Source organism: Dama dama, chromosome 19 (assembly GCF_033118175.1).
Source record: "Dama dama isolate Ldn47 chromosome 19, ASM3311817v1, whole genome shotgun sequence".
Classification (NCBI taxonomy): Eukaryota; Metazoa; Chordata; class Mammalia; order Artiodactyla; family Cervidae; genus Dama; species Dama dama.
The window spans coordinates 61,145,639-61,158,522 of record NC_083699.1 but is presented as its reverse complement, the minus strand read 5'-3'; the positions used below and the strand labels follow the sequence as shown (position 1 = coordinate 61,158,522).

At 34.7% G+C, this 12,884-nt stretch overlaps 1 protein-coding gene across 2 annotated transcripts in view; it reads right to left on the bottom strand.

Annotated features, from left to right (window-relative positions):
• Nucleotides 1-515: 515 nt before the first annotated feature.
• The window catches only part of ATG3 (autophagy related 3), a 34,312-nt gene continuing 21,943 nt past the window's right edge, over nt 516-12,884 (bottom strand). Inside the window, exons 6-12 of one of the 2 annotated variants that reach the window (XM_061167237.1) lie at nt 11,123-11,175; nt 8,871-8,952; nt 5,015-5,049; nt 4,622-4,777; nt 3,758-3,885; nt 2,272-2,340; nt 516-781 (exon numbers count right to left, since the gene is read on the bottom strand). In XM_061167237.1, the coding sequence (XP_061023220.1) occupies nt 700-781; nt 2,272-2,340; nt 3,758-3,885; nt 4,622-4,777; nt 5,015-5,049; nt 8,871-8,952; nt 11,123-11,175 (605 nt within the window). In that variant the 3' untranslated portion in view covers nt 516-699. Of the gene's footprint in view, nt 782-2,271; nt 2,341-3,757; nt 3,886-4,621; nt 4,778-5,014; nt 5,050-8,870; nt 8,953-11,015; nt 11,066-11,122; nt 11,176-12,884 lie in introns of both variants that reach the window. The other variant, XM_061167238.1, reaches the window with a different exon arrangement.

Genomic DNA, 12,884 nt, shown 5'->3' with positions numbered 1-12,884 from the left:
ATATTCTATCCCCTGGAGGAAATGGCAACCCACTCCAGTATTCTTGTCTGGGAAAACTCATGGACAGAGAAACCTAGTGGGCTACAGTCCATGGGGGTCACAAAGAGTTTGATGGACACAACTGAGCACGCATGTGCGCACATGCACTCACAGGCAATCACAATAAGAAAAATATTCTTGAATCCAGAATTACTCTGGAAGTATTAACAAAAGAACTTAATTTCCTGGCGCACAGTAAGTACTTCATCAATGTTAACTATTAGCAGATAGGAGACTTAGGGAGACAGAGGGAAAACAAAAGGAACAAAGAGCAAGAGAAAGAAGGGAAAGGGAGTCTAGCATGCAGTATTTTCTAGTCCCAGCTCTCACACACAAACACACATTTAAATACCTTCCTCATAAATGTGAACCAAAAATACTCTTACCATCATTCTGTATATTTCTACACTTAAAGAATTATTATTATTTAAGAAAAATGCTATTACCACCTTTTTGATAAGAAGCAAGAAAAAAAGTCTCTTTACACTCATTTTTATTAAACAAATAAGGCTGGTGGTGGAACTTTTTTTATTTAATGCATAAACATAAGTCTCTTTATTAGAGAAATTGTACATATTGGTGAATATGGTCAATGGTCACTATGGGTTAATTCCTTAAAAATCAAAACCAATAATTAGGATAGATTTTATGCTCTCTTTGTTACATTGTGAAGTGTCTTGTGTAGTCATATTCTATTGTTGGAATGACAGCTTGTACAAATTTCAAGAAAATCAGAAGATACCTAAAGGTTTTTAGCTAAGGAAAACAGATTGGTAAATAGTTCTGATTTAAGCTAACATTGTAATTATCCATTTTATTAAGCAATAACTCAGAAAATATATAGAAGACAGAATCTTAAATCAACATTCATTCATGCAAGCTGGTGTCTATTCAACACAAGGCTCTCTATAACTTAAGAATGCCTGACTTATCCCGATTTAATATTTGCATGTTAAGACTTCTTAAAGAGTCCAAGTTCTTATTAGCCCAAATATTTTAATATATAAATAAGGACATTGTTGCACAAATTTAAATGAGTGGGAAATGGATTTTTTTACTGTCTATAAGTTTTTTAGAGTATGTTAGAAAATGAGACAGTGTGGAGAATGTAAAAATACTGAAGCAAAAGAACAAAAAATAGGTAAAAATCCTCCATAAGAACTGATTCTTGGTTAGTATATGTACCTGCCATAGCATCTGCTATACTGGACTGTCTTTAACAAATTCCTGATTTTTTTTTTCCTATGTTCCAATGCACTTAGAAACATTAAGAGCTTAATTTTTAATTGATGACTCAATTAGAATTACAGAGTTTTCCAAGCTGCTATATAGCTTCAAAAATAGAGATGAATGCTCATATTATGCATAAGAGGCTTTCAACAGTAAATCTGGTTTGGACCAAAAACTCCCGGTTGTTTCAATATCACCTCAGCTCAATGTTTCTCTGAGGGACACACATTCTATTGGCAATGCTCACGTTATCTATAGTTCCAAGACAGTGGCAACCCCTCAGTCTACATCTAACAGTGAGTGGCATGAACCACTCATTCAAGATGTTTGGTATTTAAACCATTGACTCCGGCTGCTTTTCACAAATCCAGGCTATGGGCATGTCTATTTCAGGACCCAGTAGTTCACTTAATTCCTCTTGTCAACCCCACAAAAATAAATGGGTGCTCATATCTGGAGAAAAATAAGAATACTGTATTTGAAGACTACCTGATATATAATTCATGCGCTTTTTTACTTTTCTTCACTTCAGAGATCTCAGATCGACAAAACCCAACTTTACTTTTTACCTGATAGGAAAGTACACTTTTGACAACCTGCTAAATTAGGAATATATCTGAGGAAAAGATATTCACGTGTTATCCTCTAAATTCACAGGTTACTCATCTTTCATCAACAGATTAAGTGTTTTGAGTTTCTTTTTCATCAAGAGTTAACAGTTATGAATTGCATACTCTCAGCCATTGCCTCCTGAACAAACAAAGGCACTTGGCAAGCTGCTACCTAGAAGCACATATTGCTCTGAAGCTCTGTAACAAAGCAGAGCGAACTGGTTCACACAGGGACATGTGCTCAACAACTGAAGGAGGCCAGAACTATCACAATGCAACATCTTCCAAACAAAGATTTCCACATATGAGGGGCTAAATTTCTCAAAAAGGGGAAAAAAAATATCCCAGAAGCACTTTGCCCCTAGTCACATACACAGACAGATAAGGATACATATGAACACCAAGTTCTCCCCCTCCTTCTGCAACAGTCTCAATGATTTTCTTCATCACCTCAGCATGCCTAAATATAAAAGAATAAATATTAGTATAGATCAACTGGATCAAAATAGGAAAAGCAAGTTTTTGTTTGTGAAAATTTTTACTGTCAGTGATTTTAATATATAACAGTAATAATGTAAAATATTCTTCTCTCTACTCCCCAACAAGCCAGACTGTTGAGTCATACAGACAATTTTACTGGGGGGAGGGGTAATTTTAAAAAGCTATGGTAGTCACAAAGGAACACAATGGAACTAGTTAGCTTTCCTATAGTGGGGGTGGAAGGGGGGGTAGGGCAGAAAATCAAAGAAAGGGAAATCATGCCAGGGTACAACTGCAGAGCAAGGGCTTTCTGCTCTGAGAAAAAAACAAGGATCCAACCAGACAAATTCAAAAAAGTTACATGAAAACGGTTGGTTAAAAACAACGACAAAGAGATAATTATAATGCTGTGATTTTTGACTGCTTAAATATTTAACTGAGAATAAGCCACAACTGAGTTAAAGAAAAGCCAGTTGGTCAAAGTTCACATATATATTTTTTCAGATAAAAATTATCTGATTCTATTTAGAAAAAATTTTTTTGCCTTTATATAAAGGATACTTATCTAAAGTTTTCCACAAATCTTCTCATGGCCAACTGGTTAATCTCCTATGCTACATAAAATGGTGATATCAGAGTAATTACCTGAGCAAATTAACTGAGTAAAGTGCATCAAACAGAAGAAATGAACTTTTATATGTATCCTGGCTTAAATAACGTCACTTCAATCTCTGAATATAACCTTCATGACAGAGGCAGTCAACTTAGAAGATGAGAGTAAATGTACTGGCCCTGAGAATATGAAGTCATAATCTGAAGCAGCCAATGGCAAGGCCTAAAATGCTTTGATATGTATATAGACTCAGTTTCACTTTTTTAGCCCTGTGATAACACACTGATACAAAGAAATACCAACTTATAAAATGTACTTGATTTGGTAGGGTTGGAAACTTCTTAACTGAAAAGTAGAGGAGAATAGAAATTCTGCACACATCTCCCTTCACTAACCAATAAAAGGAGATTAATAGGTCACCTAGAAAAAGCACAAAGTTAACTTTATATTCCACATTCACAGAAAGATATCACAACAGAGCAAACCATTAGTATTTTTTAATCTAAAAAGAATCTTCCAAAATATTCTTGGAGCTAGTAACAGGAGTAAAATCACAAAAATCTCTACTCTAATACAACACACAAAGAACAAAAAAATATTCTTAATGAATTGAAACTTAAAAGAAATTGATAAATTTTTTTTTGGTCTTACATATTACTTAAACACAAAAACATTTCTAAGGAAGACAATAGAATTTTATTTATGAAGTAAATTTTCTTCTGTTCAGACACTGTTTATACAGACTCTCAAGTGGTAAATCCATGAAGTGTACACACACACGCACCTGCACGGGTGAACTGAACACATAGGAGGTGGTGGGAGATGAGGATGATTTTCAATGGTCACTGTTTTCTTCACATGATCTTGACTGATGTCTTCATACATGTGCTCAACTGTTAAAGGCTGACGTTGCTGAAACCATAAAAAATGCTTTGAAATTACTATTTCAAAACTTCTAGGCCTAAACTTTAGTCTTTATAATATACTTAGCCCTACCTTCCACATAACTTGCAATTTCAAATTCTATACTATTTAGAATCACCAGATTATTTGGGGCAAAGTTTATATCAAGTAGCCAGGGAGGAGAGTCTGTCCATCAAGGCTATGTGAAATCAGCTATCACCTAATACAGAAAAAAGTTCACAAAAAGGCAAGTTCAGAGCTATCAAAACATTTTATAACTTTATAACATCTTTTAGGCCTATTTGTTTTCCATTTATAGTCATTGGAATGACAGGTTAAACAAGTTAATTTTATTTTAGTTTTCCTTTAATTCAATTAAGTGAAAGTCTACAGGGAAAAAACTCCACATGCAATATGATCATTCTGCAAATGTCTACCTATAATCCAAAACAAAATTTAATATAACAAACCAACTTCAATTTTCCTCACATTTCAAAAGGGTAAGTTCTAGGGACCAAGGAATAAATGTAACATTATTTCTGTTTAATCCTTAGCAGTGTTGTTTCACATTGAATAATTCCTAGTTTCTTCAAAATAAGAATCAAATTCAACATTAATCACAAAATTACAAAGCAAATGATTCCTAAAACTTTAAAGGCCAAAATATATACCCATGGACTTAATGACAAAAGATTCAACCCTCAAATTTTAAACATTTACACTAAAATTTTTTCTTTATTTTTACCTCATCATAGCCGAACAACCATAGTCGTGGTGTCTGGTAATATTTATCATAAGTGATGTAAAGGTCATAAGTTCTGGTTTGCAAAATAGCATCTTCAGCTCCAGCATCAGTTTTAGCTTTACAAGCTTCTACTATTTTCCTTGTATCTAATGTAGCCTGGTAACAGTGGAGAAAAATTTACAACCTTTAAAATCACTAGGTGATGTTTCAGCAAATCATCCCATCCTATGTATTTTTTATTCAACAGCAGATATAACAAAATTCAAAGCTAAAATGTTAAATGCTATAAACAATGTACACATAAAAAACTCATTTGATAGATCAAGATATTAGGAACACTAATCCCCAAGTTTACTCGTTAAAAATTAACTAAAGAAAACTCAATTTACAAACCTCATCTGTTTCCAACAATCCACTCTCTTCATATTCTGTTATAAAAAGCAACAAAAGATTAATCAAGGTCAAAATAATTTCCTAAACCAAATTACATATTACTTCAGAGTATGCAAAACTTGGGTTTTTGCTTTAGTTTCTATCGAAGATATTGAATAAATTAGAGAGCTAATTCTGTATTTCTAAAGAAGCAGACATTTTACCTAACAGTGTCAGACAAAGTCCGGCTTACTTAAGGCTTAATCTTTTACTAATACCAACTGGCACGATAAAACTAGAGTCCTTGGTGACTCCACAGGGTATGCAAGGATATTTATATGACTGCATAAGACATGCTCGCTAAGGTCATCAGTGACTTCCACTTGCTGAATCCAGTGGTAAATTCCCAGTTTTCATCTTAATTGATATCTTAAGAACATCTGGCATGATTTATTTCTTCTTCCTTGCAACATTTTCCTTCCTCAGCCTTTAAGATACTACATTTTCCTGGCTTTCCTCCCACCTCACTAACTTTTTCTTCACTATCTCCTATGCTGGTCCTGTTCAACATCTACAGTAACCAAAAGCTCAGTTTTTGGAATGTGCCTCTTCTTCATCCACACTGACTCCCTTGAAGATTTCATCTAGTCCCAATGACTTTAAATGCTGATGACTCTTTAATTTATTCCCTTACTGCAAACACTGATACCCAATTGTTATTTATGACTCGAATGAATGACTAGGGGACAGCACAAGTATCACATGTCACAAACTGAGCTCCTAACTTCCCCTCCAAAGCCATTCACTCCCCACCTGAATAACATCTTTCTACACACTCAGGGCAAAAACCCTGGAGTCACACATGACCACTCATGTCACATTCAATCCAGCAACAAATACTCTTTTGGCCCCAGCCTCAAAATATCTAGAATCTTCAGTTTCTCATCACCTCCAGTTACCACCTGAGCCCATGTCACAGTCATTTCTTGCCTAGATTATCAAAGTAGATGCCTAACTGTTGTCCCAAACCCCTTCAGTCTTTATTCTCAACACTGAAGTCATAGCGATTCTTTCGAGATCTTAAAATCTCATTCTGTTGTTCCTTTACTTAAAAAAACCCCAACAGCTTCTCATCTCAGAGTTAAAGCCAGGGCCCTACACCATCTGGTTCCCAGGTTACCTCTCTAATTCCACTCCTTATTACCCTCTCCTCATGCCTCTCTAAACATAGGAGCCTCCTTGCAGTATTTATATAAGTCATATGTGTCCCCACATCAGGGCCTTTGCACTCTTCCTCAGATAACCAAAAAGCTTGTCTGCTCACTTTTTGTCAGGCTATACTCAAAAAGCATATCCTCAGTGAGGTTTCTCTTAACCAACCTATTTAAAATTTACAACACTCATCCTACTACAAGACTCCCTGTTTCTGCCTGCCTTTACTTTTCTCCCTAACACTTACAACCATCTGAGACAGTTTATGTTTTGCTTTATCTATTGTTTTTGTCTGTGTCCCCTAAATCAAATATTAGCTCTGTGAGATCATGTCTACTGCTTTATCTCCAGCACCAAAGGTAGTATCTGATATATAGATACTGTCTTACTCCATAAATATTTGCTGAAAAATGGATGAAAATTAACTGTTATATTAGGTACCAACGACACTTCTTAAACAAAATTCCATATATAGCAATTCTTTAATTCTATCCAAGGGAAATGTAACAAACATACTAGAAGGTGGTCAGATATTTAAGGCAATTCTACAGCTTGAACTCTAAAACAGTTCAGTTCAGTTCAACTGCTCAGCCATGTCCGACTCTTTGTGATCGCAAGGACTGCAACACACCAGGCTTCCCTGTCCATCACCAACTCCCGAAGCTTGCTCAAGCTCATGTCCATCAAGTTAGTGACACCATCCAACCATCTCATCCTCTGTCATCCCCTTCTCCTCCTGTTTTCAATCTTGCCTAGCATCAGGGTCTTTTCTTATGAGTCAGTTCTTCACATCAGGTGGCCAGAGTATTGAAGTACTAAAACAGTACTTTATTCATAAGGTTTCCTGCTCCAACAGTCAACTGTATACCATTCAGAAACAGATTCAAGAAATGAGTATTTGTGCAAGAAGGTGGTCTGACAACTATGAGACTTCCATGTGGAAATGAATCTAAACAAGTCGATCTGGGTTGGGGTTTAGATATGGATGTCTTGAGCATAGACACAATATATGAGGTTCCTGTGATCAATTTTGGTTACAAGTAAACTCATCTGGATTTCTTCAACGAATAGGAGTATACATGGAAATGAGGATAAAATTCTCACTAGAATCTAGGAACAGATATACAGCTAGGTTTCATGAAAGCTCAAAAGTAATTTTGGAAACAAAAGTGAAAGATACTTATTCTTTTTGAAAGGTACTTTTTTAAGTCAAAGGCTTCCCTGGTGGCTCAGATGGTAAAAGAATCTTCCTGCAGTGTGGGAGACCTGGGTTCGATACCTGGGTTGGGAAGATGCCCTGGAGGAAGGCATGGTAACACACTCCAATATTCTTGCCTGGAGAATCCCCGTGGACAGAGAAGCCTGGCAGGCTACAGTCCAGCCCATGAGGTCGCAAAGAGTCAGACACAACTCAGCAACTAACACTTTCACTTTTTAAGTCAAGACTACTCTGGTTGATTAGGCTAAGCTGCTGCTGCCTCTTCAGCAAACACCACCTGCCATCTCTACAGATACTACCTTCTACTTCTGCATTCTATCTCACTAAATTCTAGGTACTAGGGGGATTTGGCCACCTTACAGCCTCCAAAATGCCTGCCCTGTCATTTTTCATATTCTTTTCCTTTTTCCAACTGCTAATCTTCTCTCTATACATACACATATTCATACTTAAACTCTCATAGAAAATCTAATGCAGTTTACACACCATTCTTCCTGCCAGACTACAGTCTCTAACTATAGATGTTACAGGAGTAGATAAAAATCTACCTGGGAGTGTAGGGAGTAAGCAGAGAAAGAGTGAAGCACCATAAAATACCAACATTTAACAGCTAAGCAGAAGTAAAAGAGCCTGGGAAGAAGACTTAGAAGAAAGTCAAGCAAGGAGGAGGTAAATCCCATGTCATAAAAACCAATGGAGGAAAAGGTTAACAGAATCAAATAAATATACAGAGAAGGTAAGTATTATAAAGACAGATTGGGCTTAACAATCTGGACTTAACAAGACAGGTTGTCCTGGTGACAGCACTTTCTTCCATCTAATTTTAAATATCTGAAATTTCATATTAAAGATTATCATGCTAATGAAATATGACGTTTTGAATAGCCATATACTTTTAGACCTGTATTACTGTGTTCTGTTAGTATAACGGGTTTCAATCTCTTGTAACTATGATTCACTAACACATTAAGTCTCAACTCTCAACTGGCAATGCTAGGAAGGCACTTCAGATTCTCAGGAAGCAGTGGAAGGATTCCATATAGTTCAAAAGGCCCCATTAAGAATAACTATCATAAGGTTTAAGTAGTAAGATGCTACCAAAAAGGAAGAAGAAAATACTAAACCCCTGAACAAATTTTCTTCTGTTCTGAAAGAATTTAGGAATTAGCTTAAGAATCTGTATCTTATGGCTGTCTCCAGCATTAAATATTTACGATCAATACTGATCCAGCAGAAATAATGCTATCAAGGCCATGCTCTCGGTAAAGTCCAAGAGCAAGGTAAGTTCTGCACTGATTAAATTTAAACTAAACAAATCCTCTCTAGGCTGTTCAATGTTCAAATTCAGAACTCAATAAAGTAGAATTCTTAATCCACACCAATTATATATATATATTCTAAAATCAATACTCTATTGTGATTAAAACAAATCCATAACACAAATACCTTCCATATCTGCAGCTTCTCCTTCATCTTCCTCTTCCTCCTCCTCACATAAAGCTGAGCAATCTTTGAGTTTTATACTGTCCTTTGAAATTAATTATATTTAAAGTCATTTAAATACGTTCATGAGTTCAAATACTGAGCACCCACATGCCAGCACAGTGTTAACCACTGCAAAAGTAAGCATGATGAGGTATTTCTTAAACTCAAAAATCTCCTACTTCATATGATAAACCCATAAACCAATCATTAAAAACCATGTGCTAACCACTGTGATTGAAAAATATAGAAAGTATCATAGAAGCACCAGGAGTCATTTAAAAATTGTTGCCAGCTGCACTTCTGACAAAACAATATTTCTAGCTAACCAATTCAATAGTATTAGAAAGTGAGTTCAAAGTTAACTCGTACACTTAAAGGAGAAATATATATATATTTATAAACCACAATACATTTACATGTTAATATTATTACAAATCAAATACTATCACATTCTCTAACATTCCTGGTTGAATTAAGCAATTACAATTATTATAACATATAAGATTTCAGTTCAATTTCTTAACTATATCTGCATTAAAATGAAATAATGCTAACCAAAGACAAGCCTAATATAATATACAATTATCATTTTCACAAAATTAATATTCTAAAAATCTGAAGTCAATGTAGTAGGTCAAAAAACTGGACATTTAGTTTCACCTAATTTATATAATTTTAATTGTATGCATTCTAAGCACTAAATTATAAAAAAAAATCATGTAAATTCTGTATTAAACAGGAAATGACAGGGAAGATAAATTCTAGTTGTAAATTATTCCAAGTACTCAACCATTAGTAAGACATGAGAATGCTAAGTGGGATACTGAGTACCATATTAACCATTATTAAATTTATTAAAAATTCCTGAGAGGGTTTATCATAAACCTATCAAAACAATGGATCCACACTCTGCCATTTATTATTCCCAAAGTCTGATCCATACACACTAATCGCTGGAATAAACAAGAGCTTCTGAAGCATCAAAGTCATTTATGTAATTTCTCCTTAGTCAAATTCTCCAAAAAGCAGAACTTCAAAAAGATGAGTTCTCAGACTAATGAACTGAACCTTAATCCCTAGCAAGCATAAAACTGTACACTGGAAAAAAAAAGAAAAAACCTTGTTTTGGTTTTTAACACCTTCTGTTAAGCCCCAGTAACAAATCCCAAAAGATCCCAATGACAGAAACACACAAAGACAATGATCTTAAACTAGGAACTGCTGCAGCTAACTGTTTCAGAAAGACAAAAAGAACGGATACTCTGTCAAATATTCTATCCTCTAAGAGAATGGACTATTTAACAAAATAGTTAAGAAAATATAAAGGTGAAAGTGTTTTGCAGTATTTTATAATATTTCAAACAACTATATAAAAATATGAAGACAACTATAATCATTCTTTAGAAATGAAAAGCTACTATAGTCTAAATTAACTGAAAAGTTTCAAGCAGAAAATTTATACCCAATTGTATATTTTTACTCTTCCTTCAAATAAACTGTACAATATAACCCAACTGATTTAGCTTTCATTCATTCAAAATGTCATGATTTTGAATGCTATAAAGCTTCCTTTAAATTTTCAAAATGAAAAACAGAACAAAAACCAAGAACCCCTCAAATTAGCAGTAAATTAAGAAATTTCAGAAGAAATGAATAAACTGCTTAAGATAGTGTTTAAACTACAAATTTAAAAACAGTATTATCAGATATCTATTACAGTAATCAGCAAGTAAATAAATCCCCTCAAAAACCTCCACTCACAGAATGTGTGGGACTTCTGTTTAAAAATAAAAAGCCATTTCTTATAAACTGGCCTAGAAATCCTCCCAAATAGTAAAAATTTATAGATTTTAACCAATTACAGTCTCAAAAAATGTTTTTCTTAACCATTTGAGAGTAAAGAAAAGAGAAGCTCTGGGCAACAGTAGTGTTTTGGTATGCTGATGCAGAAAAATGAGAGGAAATAAAATAGCTGGAATTTAAAAGAGTTGATAATAAATACTGATAGTAAGAGTTTGCATATGAATGATATGAATAACCTCAAAATAAATATACAAGCAAATAACTAGGTCACTGAACTTAAAAACATAACGAATTAACCATTACCTTGCTTTCCAGTGTAATCTCCTTAACTGCTTCAGTTATTCCTGCAATACCTATTTAAAATTCAGCAGAAAATTACTAAAATTAAGTTGTAAAGATCATCAACTTACCTGATTTGAGCAATATAAAAACACTTTAACATTATCTAAATTCTCAAAGTTCTCTGAAATGAGAAAGCAACGTTAGCAGCACTTTTACAAATGAACTCTAACAGGAATAAATAATCACAAAGGTACTTCTTAAAATTAAAAATAGTAACTTTTAAAATATCGGTTTAATATTTTACCATAAATTATCCTAGCCTATCTTTCTTCATTTAATATCCTTCATTTATTTTATTTACTTTCCTTGTGTGAGCCTATCAAAATAAATGTTCTCAGAAAGTAAACAGAAAGTGAAGACTATAGGGGTCATATAACCTGCAATGAAATTTTCTCAACAAGATAACGGTTATGTTAAATATGCTATTTGCTTCAGAGATCTAGGACATCCAGAGGAAGTAATATCACATCAGATTTATATGAGACTTTCTATTTTACTGCTTCTATATTTTATATAGTCCTCACAAACACTATTTTGTAAGGCAGTCACAGTAATGGTTTCTCCCTATAAAGAAATGAAGTCTCCAGAGAAAGAAACTTGTATAAATCTCAGTTACATGAAGAACCTGGGATTCAAATCCACACCTGCTCTTCGGTTCAATGCTCTGTCCACGGTACCTCATTAAGCAGCTACCTTGGAAACCACTTATCTCAATGAAGGTAACATTAAGAAGGTGGTAGGATCATAAGTCAGCTAAATATATTTCTAATTCAAAATATCCATCAGTGTTTTCAAATGATTTAACAAGGATGGGAAACAGTAAAGAAAAAAAAAAAAACCCTAAACACAAAATATGCTTTGCTCCTTTGTTTATCTTCTGAAGCTTTGATATATCTGTTCAATATATCCAATCCAAAGACTCACTTTCAAAGAAAATGTCAGTCACAATCCACAGCTCGAGCATAAAGCTTTTATATCAGAGTAGTTTTTCTAGAAGTTATTTTATAATAGGTATGATTATTAACATAATGGATTTCTATTACAACTCACTGAGACTACTTCACAGAAACAAAGGAAATAAACCTCTTCAATCCATCTAAATATAATGCAGTAGCATCCCATTAAATCAGACTCTCCTAAAAGGAGGACATATTGGAAAAGAAAAAGAAAGCTCAAAGGATTCTAATGAAGGTAACACTGTACCAGTTGTGATGGTTAATCTCGTATGTCAACTTGGGTAGGTTATTGTATCCCATAGTTTGATTAAACAGCAGTCTAAATGTTACTCTGAAGGTTATTTTTTAAACGTGCTTAACATTTAAATCAGTATACTTAGAGTAAAGCAGATCACTGTAGGTGAGCCTCATTCAATCAGGAGATGGTTAAGAAATAGAGACTTAGTCTCTTAAGAGACTTTTTACTTAAGAAAAAAAGACTGAGTGCTCTAGAAGAATTCTGCTTCCAGACTGGCCTCAGACTCTAGCTCTATCAACTGACCATTACCAGTCTTCAGACTGCTGGCCAACCTGCTCTTTACATTTCAGAATTGCTAGCTTCCACAATCATGTAAGGACTTCCCCAATGGCTTAGTGGGTAAAGAATCTGCCTGCAATGCAGGAGACCCCAGTTTGATTCCTGAGTCAGGAAGATTCCCTGGAGAAGGGATAGGCTACCCACTCTAGTATTCTTGGGCTACCCTGGCAGCTCAGACTGTAAAGAATCCACCTGCAATGTGGAGACCTGGTTCAATCCCTGGGTTGGGAAGATCCCCTGGAGGAAGGCAGGGCAACCCACTCCAGTGTTCTGGCCTGGAGAATCCCCATGGACAGA